The following is a 20,506-nucleotide window of genomic DNA, read 5'->3' on the forward strand; positions in this document are numbered from 1 at the left end:
TAAGTTTGGTGACAAACTAATGAACAGCTCGAACAGGATCGGAGATGACATTTCTTTTACATATTATCTCCCGAAATTATCGGAAAGGTATGGCCATAATGGAAAACCTTCAATTCTTGATCTTATTGCCTTGCTGTGTGTTCAGATTACATGCCCAAGATAATAAAATAATTGAAGAATTTTCTTTCGCCAGCTTTTCTTTTTTTTCAGTAAAGCGTTGCGTGAGACGGCTAAATGAAGGTCCCGCTCCTTGTATTCTTGGGTTTTTAAGAGGTGACTACCAACAGCGCTCTCTGTACTGAGACCCTCCCATCCTTTCGTACAGAAAAGGGAAGTTGCTAAAGGATATACTCGTTAGAGCAAAACTTTGAAAGTCTACAATACAAATCTCGACCAATGGGCGTCGTGTTTGGCCTGTCTCTGTTAATTGCCCTCATACGCTCAAATGACTACGGTTACACCCTGCTTTAGAGCTGGAGGTCCAGTATTGCACAGCTTCCAAAAATACCAAATAAACCAGAGACAACTGTTTGCCTGTATCCAATGTTATTTTATTATCTTGGGCATGTAATGAACACACAGCAAGGCAATGAAGATCATTGAAGATTTTTCATTATGGCCATACCTTTCCGATAATTTCGGGAGATAATATGTAAAAGAAATGCCATCTCCTGTTCATTAGTTTGCCACCAAACGTAAATTCATTCCGTTGGTTTTACATTTAGTTTGTTTGATTGGTGAGAATTTAAAATGTTCTACAGTCCTAAATGGTAATAATAAGCGTGAATACCGAAAAATGAAAGTTAGCGTGCATGTTTCCGGGCACTCCACTGATAAGAGTTTATCAATCAATTCTTTTATACCCATACCACGTTTGCGTGACAGTACAGAGAGCGCAGTTGGTAGTCATCTCTTAAAAAGCCAAGAATACAAGGAGCCGGACGTCATTTGGCCCGGCGTGTCACGCAACGCTTTATTGAAAAAGAGAAAAACTGGCGAAATTTTCTCTTTTTCAATAAAGCGTTGCGTGACACGCCGGGCCAAATGACGTCCGGCTCCTGTTTATTATTCCTGGACTGTTGAAACAGCATGAATAATAAATGCGAGATGATGCTAGCAAGCACCCTCGAATTATCCACTTTCGCATTTCGCGCCGAAAACAGTATGAAAGATTGACCTTGGTAAAGTGTTAAGTGTGTGACCGCAAACACCTCGGTAACGTACCTGGGGGAATGTATGTGTAAAACGTTCGTTACAAACATACCGGCATTTCTATTTTCAGCGTTTTCGTCACAAAAAACATGTATGAAATACAGTAGAACTGTATGCGGCCATCCTCGGGGAATTGCAACTGGCCGCTTAATAGGGGTTGGCCGCTTATTAGCATAAGACATTATAAAAAGGTTACGTTTCTTCAATACAATATAGCATGAAAAGGAATAACGGAATCACATGAAGACGACAATAAACCTGTGTTTGAAGGATTTTATCAGCCGTCACTCTCATTTTTGTTGAAAACAAAACCAAACATCGTGAATTACATTCTTACTGGCCGCTAAATAGGGGCAAAAGCAATAGAAAAACGCTCATCGGGACGGCAAAAAGGTGGCCGCGGCCGCTTAATAGGATTGGCCGCTTAAGAGGGGTTTTATTAACAGTATTTTACTGACAGTAGTTTCGGGACTTTAGTAACTGGCCGCTAAACAGGAGGTGGCCGCTTAATGGGTGGCCGCTTAATAGGGGTTCGACAGTACTCTATTTTCTAATATTGTTCTTTGATCGTTAAAAGCGGGCAATGAATCGCAAAAGAAATCGAAAACAGCGCAAAACGGTCGGCGCAAGGTGACGTAGAGAGCAGAGGTGTAGTCTCCTAGTGAATGTTGTGTAACCCTCACTTCATGGTTGTTGTTAGTGGTCAATAGATGCTCACCAAACAGTTTCCGTCTTATTTCAAGTGCACCCTTCTTAAACTCGATAGCAGAGTTGTAGTCTCCAACTGGATGTTGTGTAGCCCCCACTGAAAGATAACTGTCAGCAGTCTCTATATGTTCTTCACCAAACAGTTTCCGTCTGATATGCTTCTTGGGCTCAAGAACGGAGATGTAGTCGCCTAGTGAATGTTGGGTAACCCCTGCCCCAAACAGCCTCAGTCTGATGTCGAGTACACGCTTCTCTGACTTAAAAGCTTCTGAGCAGTCCCCTGTCCTGTGTTGAATGGCGGCTTGATCTAAATAGATGTCTGGAAAAACCGAATAGCGAATAGTCGCGAATAGTACGAATACTCCCGAATAGTCGCGAATAGTATGTGATAAGTCGTGAATAATGGCCAATAGAAGCGAATAGTAGTTGGATATATAGTGACGAATAGTAACAAATAATGACAAATAGTTTCAAATACTAACGAAGAGTTGCGAATAGTGACGAATAGTCCTGAATAGCGACGAATACCATATTATATCAAAACAGTAAAAATTTTTAAATGTTTGAAACTGCAGCTATTTATCCTGGAAAATACATTTCCGTCTTGTTTTCGACTAGCACCCTTCATCTGATTATTGTTATCTTCAATTTGTAAATCGGCCAAAACCTCTTTAGTACAGTCACCAAAGTTTCCGTTTGCCGAGACTCCTTGAACCAGATCTTTGTATATGTCTAGTAGTTTCTTAGTCTTTGACCACTGTGCTATAAAACACTGACAAAATCGCAAAATTTAATACACTTTTGCCTTAATTTTTTTTTGCAATCGCGCAAATTAATACTCGCGAAATTTAATTAAGTACGCGCAAAATTAGTAAGAATAAGGTAATTTGGAATGCCCCTTCTTTATAATCCTCTGCACCCTTAGCGAATTGAAACTGTGAAGTTGCTTTAAGACGAAACAGAACTACCTGGTAGAAAACTAGCCTTTGAGCCTGAGAACTTTACAAAAAAAAGAAACAAGACCTCAATACATCAAAAAGAATTATAAACGAACAATCACTATATGAATTTATAGAACGAAAACAAGCTTAGCACCAAAACGAGGCTATACCTCGTGGTTTAACATAGACTACGAGCAGTCCCTATTTTTTCGCAGAGTCCGTCGAGCTTGAAGCAAATTTTTTTTTCGAAGAGTTCGTCGAGCTTATAGCGAAAAAAAATTACGCGCGGGGGGAGGAGGCGGGGCGAGGCGAGAAGCGAAAGTTTAAATCGCAAATTACACATATTGAAAAGAGAGTGACACGAGACAGCCCAAAGGGCCTTTGATTTATTGTAAAATGACGATTGAAAGATGTACTGGCGTACAAGGGCCCTTGGAAGTCAAGTTTTTTTTAAATTTCGAAAACGTAAAAGATCAAAAAAAAGTTAAGCGAGTTGTTCGCAAGGAAGAAACCACATTGCACTGTTTAGCTTCTGTGTGCGCCTTTGCATTTCATTCACGATTTATTTAAACCGTCGTTTGCTCGAAATTGAACTAAAAGCCGGATTTTCATCGTGAAATGACAATTTAAAGATAGACTGACTTACAAAGGCCCTTTGGAAGTCAAGTTGTTTTATATGTAGGAAACTTGAACGATAAGAAATTTATGAAAAGTTGAACGATTCGCCCGCAACCTTGAATTCGCTTTCAATTTTGTTGTTTTATTTAAGTCTTATTGATGCATAAAAAAACTTGGAGGTCGAATCTGTTTAGCCTTTCTTTTACTGCTCCTTGATGGGACGATGAAACTGTGTTAGTTCGCAAAGACATTTTAAACTTTATTTCCACAAAATGTCTCGGTGAAACGCATCTCTGAATGTTATAAAATTATAGATTCGCCCGCTTTTAAGAGCGTAAATGAATATTAATTGCTTTTCTTACCGTGTAAAATCTTCATTACATATTTCGGTACAGTCTTTATCTTCTCCAACATCGCCCGGAATACTAAATAATCCAAGTCCTTCTTTACGGTCAATTTAAAAGCGAAAAAGCGGCGACCATTCTGTTGACAACCGCACGCTGTTTCGCTACTCACCTTCTACAACAGAATAGAAGGTGAGTAGCGTAGCCAATCAGAGAACAGCATTCGTGATAGAACGCTAGTAGATTTATACTAATTAACAATTAGACTACGAGCCTGAGTTTTCTATGAGCAAATAGTCAACGAGGCGCAGCCGAGTTGACTATCGCTCATAGAAAACGAGGGCGAGTAGTCTAATTGTTTTAGTAGAAACTCTAAAGGATTGCAGTCCAAAACCTACAATATTGTGCAGTTTGAAGACAAAAATAAAGAAAATTTACCGCTTAAAGAGATACGTGCGCGCGCGACTGATTTCTATCGGCGAATAGAAAACAGTGGGAGAACCAATCAGATTCGCGGATTTCCAATAGAACACAGCTGAGTTTCTACTAATCGCCGATAGAAAACAGTCGCGCGCGCGAGTAGCTGTAATGTTTTTTTTATTTTTGTCTTCAAAGTGCATAATATTGTAGGTTTTGGACTGCAATCCTTTAGAGTTTCTACTAAAACAATTAGACTACTCGCCCTCGTTTTCTATGAGCGATAGTCAACTCGGCAACGCCTCGTTGACTATTTGCTCATAGAAAACTCGGGCTTGTAGTCTAATTGTTAAGTAGAAGGATCAAGTTAGCTAGAGCTTATAAATAGAAGTCGAAGTCAATGAATAATAAATTCACACTCATGCTTTCTCAGAACATTTATTTATAATTCCGTGTTCCTCTCTTCTCCGCATAGGTCTCTTTGCGTTACTTTGAGCCGGGGATGGGGAAAGAGAAGGGGGGAGACCGCACCTTTCCCTCTTCCAACCGTCACCCGCACGCTTATAAATTTTTAATTGCGGGCCCAAGAGAGGCCCGCAACCCTAATCTTGACAGTGACCAGCGGATTGCGTATTACGCGTGCGCGCCACGTTTATAAAGGCTATCTGCAAACCGGAAGTTGAAAATTTTGTTCTTCCACTAAGAACGATCGGAATGCAAAAAATGTGTCAATCACGACAGTTTGTCGTAACACCGGAAGAGTAAATATGTTCTCCAAGAAGGATTGTCACATAAGATCTAGGCTTCTGTCACACGGAAGATTGAAAACATTACATATTTGCAGACTTGTTTTACGGGTGTTGCTTTTGCGAAAATTTGCTCTTATTGATTGTATCACGCATAAGCCACGGCAAAGCGAATGATTCCAACAACGGTTATTCTCGAGAAATTCGTTATAACACTGACAACATAGCGAGTTTATCGACGGAGGAAATCACATCTCAATTCACACCGCGTGCTCGACTACAGTTCACTAAACTGTCAATCAGACAAAAAACAACTCTGACTGGTTCGCGGCCGGCTAGCGGCAATTAAGCGTGATTTATCATTAATCGCGCCACGTTAATTAAAGGCGAGTACAACATAGCGAGTTTACCGACTGAGAAAAATGACATCTCATTATTCACACCGCGTGCTCGATTACACTTCCCAAAACGATAAAAACATGCATTCCTGGCGTGACGCGTTACTCGGGATAATTGTCTTTTGTCCATTTAATCATTTATTTATCGACACTGTCATCTAAAATTACGCATTCTCGTACCAGTATCTTTTCTTAGTGCGTCAAGGCCCGCACTTTCTAACCTGTGGTTACCACTAGTTTTTATATAAAATTTTATTAATGGGATACCAGCGGGAGCCTCTGCAGAGGAGGGAGTCCTTGTTCTTAAGTTAATATTCCAACTGGTGGTGAGGCATGACGGCCTCGAAATGTGCCAACTTGTACAAAACTCAACGGAAAGCAGAAAGCAGTGGCACTCCGTCCACTTCTGGTACTGTACCTTCTTCAGCTGGTGATAATGGAGGTTCAATGTCACTACTAACACTCTCATTACAAATGTCTTGCTTTAGTCATCAGGGGTTTTTGGGTGGTAGTGGTGGTAGTGGTAGTGGTGGAGGATGGGGGGTTATGGTATTCTGCTCACGGTGGTAGGTTTTGCAATGAGGGGGGTCAGGGAAAAACACACCAATGGTGGGGGGGGGAGGCTTCCAAAAAATGCAAGGGAAAAAAGTATGAAATCACCATAGCCCTCCTCCCCCACCTCTACATAAATTATGAACCCTCCCTAAACGCCATCTTGTCTCGATGTGAGCCTGCATTCAACGGGTTTGCGGTGTTAGTTATATTAACATAATCCTGCTTTCTAAAAAAGTTATCTCAAAAAAGCACTTGCGTTTTTTTAAAAAAGTTGAGTTTTCTAAAATAAACCTGAGTTTTTGAAAAAAATGAGTTTTCTTAAATAAACCTGAGTTTTTTAAAAAAGTTGAGTTTTCGAAAAAAAAACTTGAGTTTTTGGAAAGAAACTTGTATCTATTTAAATATTGGGTTTCCTTTAAAAAAAATTAGCGTTTTCCAAAAAACAAATTCTAAGTTTCAAAAAAATCTAAAGGTTTATTTAAAAAAACCTTTGGGCAGCCTTATAAAATAAAACCGAACCTGAATTAAAACTTTGAAATTTTAAATAAAATAAAACAAAACAACCAAATCTCGATGTCCCTCTATATGGGCCATCGTACATATGCGGGATTTCCACTGACGTACAATTTTTTACGTGCGTTTATGTGCGTGAAAAAATTTAGAGTCAACGACTTGCGTAAAATGTACGCAAGTCGTTCATACACTGTCTCTAGAGCTTCTAGATTTCAAATCTCCAAGCATTATCTTGGTTCGTCTGTTGCAAATGTCTAGTTACGGCCCTCAACATGGTGAGGAATTTGACCGAAGTTTTTCAAAGTAAACAATATCCAGGGCTTGCCCGAAGGGGGGAAGGGGGCAACCTCGTTCCCAGGGTCTCTCTCTCATTTGAATGATTCGTTAAGGGAAGAAAGAAAAGAAATCGTCAGCTTATAAGAGTGTATTTAAGCTTGGAGGAATAAGAAGGCACAGCATTGCACATTAGGAAACAAAATACACATGAAAGAGCTAACGCACAGAAATACCAAAAAGGTCATGTGAACAGTTTCTCTTTACGTTTAGTTTTTACACAACAGATTAGGTTTAAGTGTATTTGTGTATTAGGTATGGCGTGGCAAATGTCGATTTTGTAAACTTTATTTCCATTTCACAAAAACGTAATTTAAAAATAGTTTGGACATCACGATTACACGAGTAAGACAGCTTCAAGTACACTTCAGGTGCATTTATTTCCATTTGAATTATGATCTTTCATCTGTTATAATTTCTGTGTATCCAGAATAAAGAATACTTACATTTGGATACTAGATTTACTGGCCTAGTAAAAACCTGATCGATTAATACCTCGATCAGGAACGACCGTACTTACATTTAATTTCAACACGCATTCACGAGGAATATGCAACTACAGAGCTAGTTCAGTCTGTGACCTCTTCTGTTGGTTGCCATGTAAGAGTTGAATCTGGGATGACTTCATGTAACCACATATGAAAAGTATACCTAGATATCAAGTTCCAAACTGTTTTAATTTATTTAATTTTTAAATAGTTATATTTAATAGTGATTTAAGTTATTATTTCTAACAACTAAAGATATTGAATAAATACATTAAGTTTAAGAGGAGCGATTAAACTACATAAGGTTTCAATGAATGCTAAACCCTGCACATTTACATTTGTAAAATTTTCAAATGTAAATGTGAATGGCGTGGTTCACCAAAATGTTATGTAATTTTATTGCTCATCTATCTCTTAAAGTATTCATTAATATATTTTTTTATAGTTATCAATGTTTCTGTTGGTTATTTTTTTAACATAGTTGTCATTTGGAAGCTGCATGATTATAAGGTTTACTTTCCATGCATGGATGCATGAAGTCGTCCCAGATTTAAATCTATTATGGCAACCAACTGAAGAGGTCATAGAGGAAACAGGTTGTGTAGTCACATATGCTACATAAATGTGTGTTGAAAGTAAATGCAGTCGAGATCTTTCCTTATCAAGATGCTGTTTAGTTACACTTTCTTTTCATATCAGTTCTGCTTACTAATTCCCATACATTAATTTTCTTTTAGTGTTCATTATGAGAAAAGGGTTGTATACATCAAGACAGTATCCCTGAGCTGATGAATGTCTTTGTTCTCGCCACTTGACTGATGGATAATAGACTAACAATGTGAGGAGAAACCAGTTGTTAATCACTTGATCTCAATCATGCATGTTTGTGAGTAGAGACAGGAATCTTGTCTGGACTCCAAGTCAATAAAGGCTGGGCCTTCTTCTTAGGATTGTGTTAGACTGGGATCCGCTGAAATAGAACCTGCAAAGACAAAAAACTGAATTTTTGCACGCAAAAGATAGCTAGAACTGATGTTCATATAAGTGTGGCTACTTGAATGGGGTCACTTGGGAAAACATTACTTGAGAACACACGACAGCAACCTTTTTTGTAAATGAACTAATAATATTGAAGAATGGTAAAAGGTTAAGTCTGCGTTCATGCCTAGTGGCCTATCAGGCCAGGGCTTATCCCGGTTTCAATAGCATGAAGTGACTAGGAGCCTAAGTATTTCTACTCCCTCCTGGATGGGATGCTAGTCCATTGCAGGGTTACCCTCTAGCATTAAATTCACTGGTACCCATTTATACATCTGGGTGAAGAGAGGCACTATAAGAGTAATGGAGTGTCTTGGCTAAGAACACAATGCATGAAGAATGCAATTACCTAACACTGGCACTTCACAGTTCATTGCCTCACAGTTCGTTGCCTCACAGTTCGTTGCCTCACAGTTCGTTGCTTCACAGTTTGTTGCTTCTTAGTACATTGCTCCTTCAAGCTAATGCCTCCTTCTCTTGACAACACATTTGCACATTTGCAATTCCTAAAAGAAAAGTTGCATGTTACTTTTACAGCACAACTACTAATTAAAGCCTGGTGTAACATTGCAACCCAAAGCAAATCATGTTAATAATTTTGATATCACATGAAAGAACCACAGTTAGCATAAAAACTTACACTGCAATAATGACAGACAAATCCACTCTCTGAAGATTGGGATTTTAGTTTCTGGCAGAAGGTTAGTTCTCTTCTAACATCAGGCACACCTACACCAAACTAGAAAGCCCAATATTTATTTAGGCAGTAAATGTTGAAGGCACATGCAGTTTAAGGAATTACAACAAAGTTTTGCTAAAGCGAGGCCCTACTCCGATAAGTGGCATGGCCCAAAAAGTAGCAACAGCACATTGAATGAAATTGCAACAAAAGACACCTTTCAGGCCAAAATAATTATTATAACAGTAATGTCGTGCGACATTAAGCAATTGATTCATAAAACACTAACATGGGACATTTTTAAACTCAGATAAGCAACACAGGACTCTCCCCTGACAGGGTCTCAAATGTGACGACACTCAAAACTTACTCCAACTAACCACCTTTAGAAAAGGTCAGGAAAGGCCCCGGGGGGGGCACCCGGTATATTTTTGGGTGGGGGTGTGCCGCTGGGAATTTGAAGCCCTTACCCTATACCAGACCATGTTCAGCTGATTTTTGCAACCCTATACTAGACTAGACACTGAAAATCCCTACCCTATCCCAGACTTGCATTTTGTTAGAACTGTATCATTATCAGTGTTTTAATGGAAAACCATCTGTGAACAACGATGCCGCGATGATTTTATTTACGTTTAGGAAAGCCTCTTTCTCTTCCGAGTTTCTGGACTATATTTGTCATACCGTCGATCGGTTTCCCGGCAAATGCTACCCTTTTCTAGACCAAAACTCTCTGATTTCTATACCCTATCCCAGACTAAACTGCTTGAAAACCATACCCTTCACAGCGGCACATACCTATATAGCTCATGTATGGGAGTGCCCCCCCCGGGGGAAAGGCAAAAAGACGTGATAATAACAAAAAGCATACAGATTGAAATAAATACCATTTTTCTTAGGTCCTCTATCTTCACACGACAGCATCATCTCTGCTATTTAGCAAGGAACCTACTGACATAACAGCAAGTCATTTGATCCTTGTCTGATAGTGTGTTGATTAAGGAACCCAACTAAGAAAAAAGATTAAAAATAATGATCACTTAAAACTCAGTCAATTAAGAGGCAAGCTTTAATAACAACATACAGAAATGGGGAAATGAGACGTGTGTAGACAGGAACTCAACTAAGAAAAAAGATTAAAAATAATGATCACTTAAAACTTGGTCAATAAAGGCAAGCTTTTTTTTTTTTTTTTTTTTTTTTTTAAAGATAACAACATACAGAAATGAGGAAATTAAACACGTCTCATTTCTTACAAGATGTTGGACCTAACTTACACTGAGCAGTACTGTATTTATACCAATTGTAAGTTATAAATTGTTAAGTCAAAAAACATCAACAGATAATTACTAACTATATATAATACTCACCCAGAAGAACATTGCTGTTGGGTAATATGTCTTTTTCCTCCTGACAGATTCACTGTTCTTGGAAAAGTAACCCAGCCTGGAAGATCAAAGAAAACACAGTGAAGATTGACCATTTATAAAATGGATCCATGCAGTCATTCTGCTGTAACAACACATTTCTTGAGGACCCAATTTAACATCAATTTTACAACTCAGTCTACTGAAACATTAATGCCTGCATGGCTAAATGTTGATTAATGGAAGGAATGTGTGGGGTATATGTGAAAAGTTTTTTCTTTTGCTCTTTTCTTCCCTACTCTAAAATAAGTACCGTTAACACCCGCAGATAAGCCACACCCTGAGATTAACAACTCAAATTTTGGAGTAAAAAATTTTTGAAAGTAAATCAAAGGAAATCCAAAGTCGAGTCTTTAGAAAGTCATCCTCATGGAACGTAAACTCAATGAACATTGAAACGGAAAATACTTCAGTCTTACCCACAATTTGAGCTCTTTAATAGAATGAAAACCAACTTTGACATACGGTTAATCTTTTTCTGTTATTTGGTGAGAGGTTTTCCTTCACACCACAGCATCATCTCTTTTAGCAAGGAACCCTTTTGACATAACAGCAACTCAATGATGCAGAATGGAACCCAACTAAGAAAAAATTGGTCACATGATCAGTAAAAATGTAGCATTATATAATTATACAAACTCAGGCAATACAGGCAAGCTCTGATGAAGGGGAAGCCTCGAGCCATGCGCTCATACTTATCATTAAGTGCCTAGGAATATTTCTACTCCCCACTGAATGGGATGCTAGTCCATCGCAGGGTAGTACATTATAACATTATAATAATGTTGTATACCACTTGAAAGTTTGTAATAAATTGTTTATTCAAAAACATCCAAAGGCCATTATAACTAACTATAATTTTATTATATCATGACTCACCCAGAAGAACACTGGTGTAATTGTCTTTTCCCTCCACATTCATCATTCTTGAAATACTTGCCTACTTAAGTCAACATCCAGTAACCTAGCCTGGAAGATCAAAGAAAAGACAATGAAGATTGACCGTTTGTAAATGGATTTATGTTGTTTTGCTAAAATGACACTTTTTGAAGACACAATTTGATAATATATTTATGAAGAATGACAATACAGACCCTGCGAAGTTGTATTAATAAACTAACTATCTAATCTACCTTAAGTAATGTTCCATGTTGTTTTGCCGTAATATTAAATACATTCTAAAAGACACAATTTAACCTCTCTCAAGTCTAGAGTAAATGTACATTTTTTATTATAAGCCTTTTTGTGGTTATACATGTAAACAAAAGCACTTGGGAGGGACAAGCAGCACAACACCATAGACTCAACCACCCCCCCCCCCCTACATCCAGCACCAGTCATGATCTACAGCAAAGAAAATCCTCAGTTGTGATCTTTGTTCTGGATCACACATCAAGTGATCATGATCGATCACTTTCCTACTACATTAAAATAACCGGTATGCAATGCATACTAAGGCGAGGACGTTCCAGTAAAGCAAGACAGTATGTTAAAAATTCCAGACAAAGAACTGAGAAGGGACCTTTCAGGCTTCGTTTTTTTGTTGTCCTATTTCAGACTGTGACATCACTCTTGAGAATCACTACTTTCAAATTCAGAAAAAAATTCTCTTGGTATTCAGCATCATGTGATTTTGAAATGGGCTACTTACACTGACAAAGCCAAAAATGTCTATTGAGTGAAAATGCGAGTCCAAAAGATGTGTGATTTACAGCAAGGAGCCCAAATGTGTGACCACTTTTAATGAATTCACATTCTTTCGTGCAAGGCAAAAATTGTTAGTACAGTAAAAGTGGTCACCCTTTTGGGCTCCTCACTGTAAGTCGAAAGTTGAGACACTGAGACATTTGCTATAAAAGGGGGGGGGGGGATGGGTTTGTCAGGTAAATAAAATTTTAAAATACAGTACTTTGTTTCCGGTGGTGTTTTTAGTTGTGCATTCCAAGGAAAGGTTAGTTTCTAACCAATGTTACTGTAATTAATAAAAGGCAAATTGTAAGCTGTTTTGATCACAAAATTGGCACGATTTAATTCGTACAACTCTAATAAGATGTCTTTTTTCACGACTTTTCACAATGGAAGGCAACATATTTTGTAACTTTACTAGACAGCTAGGAAACTTCCACAACTTTGGCAAGAATAAAATGTCTTGAAATAATGTATCTAGATTGCCTCTTGTTTAAATGTGGCTTAAAGTTGTCTGCACTGACTGTACAATCTGTAATGTAAATTTTGTGCAGTAAGTCCAAAAACTTAATATCACTTAAAACACGCAGTGCAAGCTTAAGCAAGTACAAGTTTCCAGGAAGTAAAGTTGATATAGCATATTGATTTACTCTTGTTAAATTTAAATGGGGCTGAAAGTTGTTTGCACTTTCTGTACAATTTGTGATGCAAGTAAGTCCAATAAGTCCAACATCTTGATACAGTACATGTGGAGTCTAGGAAGTAGAGTTGATACAGTGGTTTGCCAGTAATGAATTTGAATTGAGAGTCTTTCAGTAGCAAATCCAGAGATGTTTTACACAGTTTATTTTTTTAACTTAGGTGTTATTGCTACATGGTTTTCGCTGTGTTTTTTTTTTAATATATCTGCCATTCATAGTGAGGATTGGGCTTTCTATATATTGCATAGAGGCAGAATAGAGGCCAATAACCAGTTCCAGTCAAAGCAGTTCCAATGCAATAGCCACATTCACACATTCATGCTGCTTCTTGACAAAGTGCAGATTAAACATATTGAAGCAATTAGGACAAAACACAGCTGTCAGTGGATTCTTTGAAAACTGTATTTTGGATGTTTTCTGTTGTTTTTTAATTCTGTTCTGTAAACATAATAAAAGAAAGAATCAATTGTTAAAATTGATTGCAACATTGCAACAATTTATTGCAACATAAGTAGTTACTTAAAATTTTCTTTTTTCTGAAACACATCTTTCTACATGTACACTATGCTTCTTAAATCATTTAGTAGTTATTATGGTCTACAAAAATGTATATACTCTTTTTTGGTTGCTATTAAACCACCCAGCTTTAAGGTCACTTTAGTGTGTCTTGAGAACACCAGTTTGGACTCTTGATTTATCAGTATTTATTTAGATTTGTATAAATGTGATCAATTGTAGTTCTTTTGTCAGTGGTAAAGCCTGAAATAAGTTTGTTTCTATCCATATTTTACAATCACTTGTTTATAATTATTTACTGCTGCTTTGCACACCATTATTAAGATCAATGTTGAAATCTGACCTAGTAGTATACGAAAACGTTCTGTTGACAGAAGGGATCGCGAATGAATCTCTCTCAATGCTTATTAGTAATCTATAAATTCCAGCAAATTAAATATAACAACATCTAGCAGATATTTAGCCTTTTAAAATCGTTATTTCGATTCCATAAATACTTATGTTATTCAATAAAGTACATGTACAAGCAAACTGATATAAATTTTTGATCGCTCACCTCAGCAGTTGTGGCAATATATTCTTCTGCACTTCTCCTCTTCAGTTAAAGGTCAGGTTACAATGTCGCCAGTAGTTCAGATCACAAATATATCAATCCTGATGTTTAATTAGCCGTGTTTATATTGCTTTCAATGCTTTATATCCAGTTCAACTTCAGTCTTGAAAGGCAAAGGTCTGCCGAAACAGCACTCGCCAGCTGACTCCAAGCTCGTAAACCACAATTTAGTTCGGTGTGTCGATAAGGTTTTTGTGTACTATGATATCTCAATATGTTTGTAAGTGAGCGCAATTTAAGCTACTAATCTTACTTCGAGTCAAGGCTTCTGGCTGCGAAAAAGTCTCGAATAACCAAGATGGCGGAGGAAAACAGTCTCAAGCCATATTCTTAGTTACCAATCCCCCTCGGTTCGAATCATCACATCGCCCGTTGTAAACCCAACCAATTTATCGCTTCATAACATAAGGCTCGAGACTAACGTCCTCGCCTAAAAACAACAACAACAAGACCTTAAAATTTAAAAGTAACACACACTTGAAAAAATACCATTTTTCTTAGGTCCTCTATCTTCACTCCATAGCATCATCTCTGCTATTTAGCAAGGAATCTATTGACACATAACAGCAAGTCATTTGCAATTTGTCCTTCGTCCAGGTCGACTGGAACCCAACTACAAAAAAGGTTACCGGTATTATAAATGATACATCATCCTTGGGCTTTTTGTTGGTATACAGTGTACACGTAGCTATTAACAAAAGTACTTGTGAGGGACAGGCACAAGGCCACAGACTCCCCTTGATCCAGCACCAGTCAAGATCTACTGGGAAGGAAACCCTTGGATGTGACCAAATGTTTTTTTCAGATCAATCATCATTGATGTGATCACTTCCCAGCTACTTCAGTGCAGCAAAAATTCTGATAATAACAAGGTCCTCGATCCTTCTCCTCAAAAACAAGTCCCATAAATTTGAAAGTAACACAAATTAATTTGAGTAAAAATATTTACCAGTTTTCTTTAGGTCCTCTATCTTCACACCACAGCATCATCTCTGCTATTTAAGCAAGAAACCTATTGACAAAGCAGCAAGTCCTTGTCTGTGTAGACTGCAACCCAACTGAGAAGAAAAGGTTACTTGATCAGTAGAAATGTAGTATGAGAATGTGCAAGCTTAGGCAATTAAGACAAGCTCTTAAAACAACATATTTATACCAGTGGTCATAAACTGTGAATTCAAAAACATCCATTACTCTCAGTACTATAATTTTATTTTAATTTTTTTTTATTGTGACTCACTCTGAAGCCACTGCCATAATAAATCTTTTCCCTTCGCATCCATCATTCTTGGAATACTAATGGCCCACATACAGCAAGGAGTCAACATCCAGTATTTCAATCTGGAAGATCAAAGAAAACACAAAGCAGATAAACCATTTATAGCATATGATATCCATGTTGTTTTGCTGTAAACAAAAACACAATTGAACCTCAATTTTACAACTCTTACGTAAAGCACATATCCCTATTCATACCTTGCTTAATGTTGCTTTGTAGAACAAATGATCAACAAATATATATTGTGGTTTAATTTTTTATTTCCCTTTCTTTCAGATTTGTATGATAATGATCAATATAAAAGACAATCAACAAACTGGTTGATTGAAATAAACTTTAATAACCAAAGAAAAAGGGAAATCTGCAGAAAATGTTTTTTGACTTTTAACGGATTCTATACTTACGTTACTTTTTTCCAAAAAGTTGGGGAGGTGTTTATACCCTGTCAAAATTCGTGCAAAATAACACAATACTTTAGTCTTTAGAATTCGCAAAGAGGAAACACAACATGCATGCACAACTTGGCATTCCGGATTCCAGAGAGAGAGAGAGAAAAAAGAATTGTTTTTGAAAAACTAACGAGAAAGAATGGTGTTATTTTCAAGAAAAGCGTAACTTACCGTCCGCCATCTTGAATATAAAAGTGAAACTGCTGGTCATCTACCACTTTATACTGCCGTCTCAAGAACCTCTAATTCCGCCCCAGGCTCCTCTCTTCTTTTCAGGTTGCAAGCTGTGAAAACACACAAAATCACATATTTTAAACTAGTATAAACTATGTCATTAAAGATGTGAATATTGTTCATCGTGGTGTAAGATAGGTAATGAACGTTTATTCGTTTGTCTCACGATAAACTAGGTATTCATATTCCCACATAGCCTTTCAAAGCAACACTTAACCATACCTTACACATCTAGATCCAGAAATAACGCTACAGGTGGATATCGATAGTCATCCAGGCGATCCATGCAAAAACGTGAAAAAATAAAAGAATAAAATGCAAACTTATCCGCACAGCAAGGAGAAGAGATCGATCAGATGAATACAAGACAAATATCGTCGATTTATTTAATATCATTTTCTCTCAATCTCTTCTCCTTACTATGATTACCCATCAGTTTTCAACAACTAATAAAGGAGGTTGACCGTGCGGTTGGGATGATAAACTGTAATTTCCAATATTTTGTCAGGCAAGGCCTGAATTCTTCAGGGATGAACTGTGAAGTTCATTCCCTGAAAAAGTCAGAACAAAGCCTGACAAGGTCGGAATTCTTCGGGGAATGAACCGAAGAGTTCATTCCCCGAAGAAGTCAAGGCCATGTCAGGCCGTGCCGTGACTTCTTCAGCAAATGAACTGCATAGTTCGTCTACTGAAGAAGTCACGGCCCGGCCTAACACAGCCTGACTTCTTCAGGAAATGAGCACAGTTCATTTCCTGAAGAAGTCAGGCCATGCCTGACGGAATATTCAGATTTATAGTTTATTATCCTAAAGTGCACGGTTGGCCTGCCTTTGTTAGTTGTTTGTCCTTGTTTGAATTCTTGCTGCCTATAGATACAAAACGATCGAGTACCTTTGTATTGTCCAATGGCCCTATTCATAGACTTTGTATAGTCCGATGGCCCTTGCAAAATTTTGAGTGTTCAGAATCTATTTACCGTTTTTGCTAAGTATATATACCCTTTTTAACTGATTCAGGACTGCAAAAGGTTTGCCACCCTTTATTGGTTTGTAGTGTGGTTTTGCCTTTATTAGAGTTTTAGCCAAAAAAATAGGTCCGCAGTGCAAACATGCGTGCGCTAATATAAATATTAAATAAGCCGACAATTCCGACTTCCGAAAATTGTCGAAAATGTCTATAGATGTTATGACGATTTCTGTAAGTTGTCGAAGCAAGACCGGAATATACTCTGAGTCATGAGTTCGTGGCATCGTGCCCAATCGGGTATACCTGCCAAGTCTTTAATGAGATTTTTGTCTTCAGAGTACCCAGAACTCCAAAGATGTTTCTGACGTTTTTAAATATATTCTGAGATGTTCGAAGATGTTCGGAAAACGATGTACAGAAAATGCCGAAAATGTCCGAAGCTTTCCGAAGTCATAGTAACCAGAATTTTGAAGAAAAGTGTTTCCGACTTTTCTCGAATGCATTCTGAGGTGTTCGAATAATACAACATAATATAACAAGATCAGCGCGCAATAGAAGACAAAAAAATACAACATAATAGAACAAAATTAATGTGCAGCAGATACCAGAAAATACAACACAACATAACAAGATGAGTGCGCAATAGCAACCAGAATAATATAACATTAAATAAGAAGATGAGTGCGCAAAAGTAACCAGAATAATATAACATAAAATATAACAACATGAGTGCACAATAGCAACCAGAATAATCAAACATAATATAACAACATAAGTGCGCAATAGCAACCAGAATAATATAACATAAAATAAGAAGATGAGTGCGCAAAAGCAACCAGAATAATATAACATAAAATATAACATCATGACTGCGCAATAGAAACCAGAATAATATAACAAAATATAACAACATGAATGCGCAATAGCAACCAGAATAATACAACATAATTATAACAACTATGAATGCGCGATAGCAATCAGAATAATATAACAAAATATAACAACATGAGTGCGCAAGGGCAACCAGAATAATATAATAAAATATAACAACATGAATGCGCAATAGCAACCAGAATAATATAGCAAAATATAACAACATAAGTGTGCGATAGCAATCAGAATAATATAACAAAATATAACAACATGAATGCGCAATAGCAACCAGAATAATATAGCAAAATATAACAACATAAGTGTGCGATAGCAATCAGAATAATATAACAAAATATAACAACATAAATGCGCAATAGCAACCAGAATAATATAACATAATATAACAAGATAAGTGCGAAATAGAAACCCGAATAATATAACAAAATATAACAACATGAGTGCGCAATAGCAACCAGAATAATATAACAAAATATAACAACATGAATGCGCAATAGCAATCAGAATAATATAACAAAATATAACAACATGAGTGCGCAATAGCAACCAGAATAATATAACAAAATATAACAACATGAATGCGCAATAGCTACCAGAATAATATAACAAAATATAACAACATGAGTGCGCAATAGCAATCAGAATAATATAACATAATATAACAACATAAATGCGCAATAGCAACCAGAATAATATAACATAATATAACAACATGAATGCGAAATGGAAACCAGAATAATGTAACAAAATATAACAAGATGAGTGCGAAGTAGAAACCCGAATAATATAACAAAATATAACAACATGAGTGCGCAATAGCAACCAGAATAATATAATAAAATATAACAACATGAATGCGCAATAGTAACCATAACAGTATAACATAAAATAACAAGATAAGTGCGCAATAGCACACAGAACGACGATAATCAACAGAATAAATGTGACGACCAAACAGCAACAGAGTAAACAAGATAAGCGCAACAGAACAAGAAAAATACAACATATTATAACAAGATATGTGCGCAATAGGAACAAGAAAATACAACATAATTTTACAAGATATGTGCGCAATAAAAACCAGAATAATATAACATAATATAAGAGGATGAGTACGCAATAGCAAACAGAACTACCACAAATATAACAAGATTACGTCCACAGCCACTAAAAATATACAAAACAAAAAGTGCGAAGAACACAATTGTACGATGACAAAAAAATATAACAAAAGTGCGCAAAAAAGACTAAATAATATAACAAGTTGTCCCGACCGAAGTATACATCAAATATAACAACAGAAGTGCGCAATAGCACACAGAAAAGTACCAAAAATATAACAGCATTAGGAGAGAGAGCGAGTAGAATAATATAACAAGATATATCCGCAATAAGAACAAGAAAAATACAAAATATAACAACATAAGTGCGCGATAGCAACCAGAATAATATAACAAAATATAACAACATGAGTGCGCAAGAGCAACCAGAATAATATAACAAAATATAACAACATGAATGCGCAATAGAAACCAGAATAATATAGCAAAATATAACAACATAAGTGTGCGATAGCAATCAGAATAATATAACAAAATATAACAATATGAATGCGCAATGGAAACCAGAATAATATAACAAAATATAACAACATAAGTGCGCGATAGCAATCAGAATAATATAACAAAATATAACAACATGAATGCGCAATAGCTACCAGAAAAATATACCAAAATATAACAACATGAATGCGCAATAGCAACAAGAATAATATAACATGAATGCGCAATAGAAACCAGAATAATATAACAAAATATAACAACATGAGTGCGCAATAGCAATCAGAATAATATATCAAAATATAACAACATGAGTGCGCAATAGCAATCAGAATAATATAACATAATATAACAACATGGATGCGCAATAGAAACCAGAATATTATAACATAATATAACAACATGAATGCGCAATAGAAACCAGAATAATATAACAAAATATAACAACATGAGTGCGCAATAGCAACCAGAATAATATAACAAAATATAACAACATGAATGCGCAATAGAAACCAGAATAATATAACAAAATATAGCAACATGAGCGCGCGATAGAAACCAGAATAATATAACATAATATAACAACATGAGTGCGCAATAGCAATCAGAATAATATAACATAATATAACAACATGAATGCGCAATAGAAACAAGAATAATTTAACATAATATAACAACATGAATGCGCAATGGATACCAGAATAATATAACAAAATATAACAAGATAAGTGCGAAATAGAAATCCGAATAATATAACATAATATAACAACATGAATGCGCAATAGCAACCAGAATAATATAACAAAATATAACAACATGAATGCGCAATAGTAACCATAATAGTATAACATAAAATAACAAGATAAGTGCGCAATAGCACACAGAAACGTACCACATAATTTAACAGCATAAATGTGCACAAGACACCTTAAACATGCAAGAGAGTATAACAAGATAATTGCGCAACAGAAAATGAAAAGTACATCATAATATAACAAGATTTGCACGCAATAGGAACAAGAAAATGCAACATAATAAAAAATAATAATAATAAATATGTGTTTATAGTGGTCATGCACTTATCTTCATATCTCAACGAGATATCTATTTTACAGGCATGCCACTAAAAAAGAAAAAAAAAATATTTTATAAATAAAAAAAAAAATATAAAAAATCCCAACGGGGGGGGGGGAGAACA

At 36.4% G+C, this 20,506-nt stretch overlaps 1 protein-coding gene and 1 long non-coding RNA gene across 15 annotated transcripts in view; both read right to left on the bottom strand.

The window, feature by feature from the left end:
* Nucleotides 1-2,451, bottom strand: part of LOC144664916 (uncharacterized) — a 28,717-nt gene extending 26,266 nt beyond the window's left edge. The window contains exons 1-2 of the mRNA XM_078526117.1: nt 2,403-2,451; nt 1,896-2,239 (exon numbers count right to left, since the gene is read on the bottom strand). Of these exons, the coding sequence (XP_078382243.1) occupies nt 1,896-2,239; nt 2,403-2,451 (393 nt within the window). The remainder of the gene's footprint in view (nt 1-1,895; nt 2,240-2,402) is intronic.
* Nucleotides 2,452-7,057: 4,606 nt separating this feature from the next.
* Nucleotides 7,058-17,531, bottom strand: LOC144665827 (uncharacterized). 14 transcript variants are annotated; one of them, XR_013573060.1, is made up of 12 exons: nt 16,115-17,531; nt 15,830-15,942; nt 15,171-15,271; nt 14,883-14,991; nt 14,423-14,546; nt 11,297-11,386; nt 10,837-10,998; nt 10,361-10,436; nt 9,878-10,000; nt 8,952-9,040; nt 8,661-8,817; nt 7,058-8,255 (listed from the first exon to the last, which is right to left on the bottom strand). It is a non-coding gene; the product is annotated as an uncharacterized LOC144665827 (long non-coding RNA). The 14 variants fall into 14 exon arrangements; XR_013573059.1 differs by having other exon boundaries at nt 8,952-9,050; nt 10,837-10,952; nt 11,295-11,386; nt 16,115-17,528; XR_013573056.1 differs by having other exon boundaries at nt 8,952-9,050; nt 16,115-17,518.
* Between the last annotated feature and the right edge of the window lie 2,975 nt (nt 17,532-20,506).

This window comes from Oculina patagonica, chromosome 9 (assembly GCF_052425735.1).
Source record: "Oculina patagonica isolate OP01 chromosome 9, crgOcupat, whole genome shotgun sequence".
NCBI lineage: Eukaryota > Metazoa > Cnidaria > Anthozoa > Scleractinia > Oculinidae > Oculina > Oculina patagonica.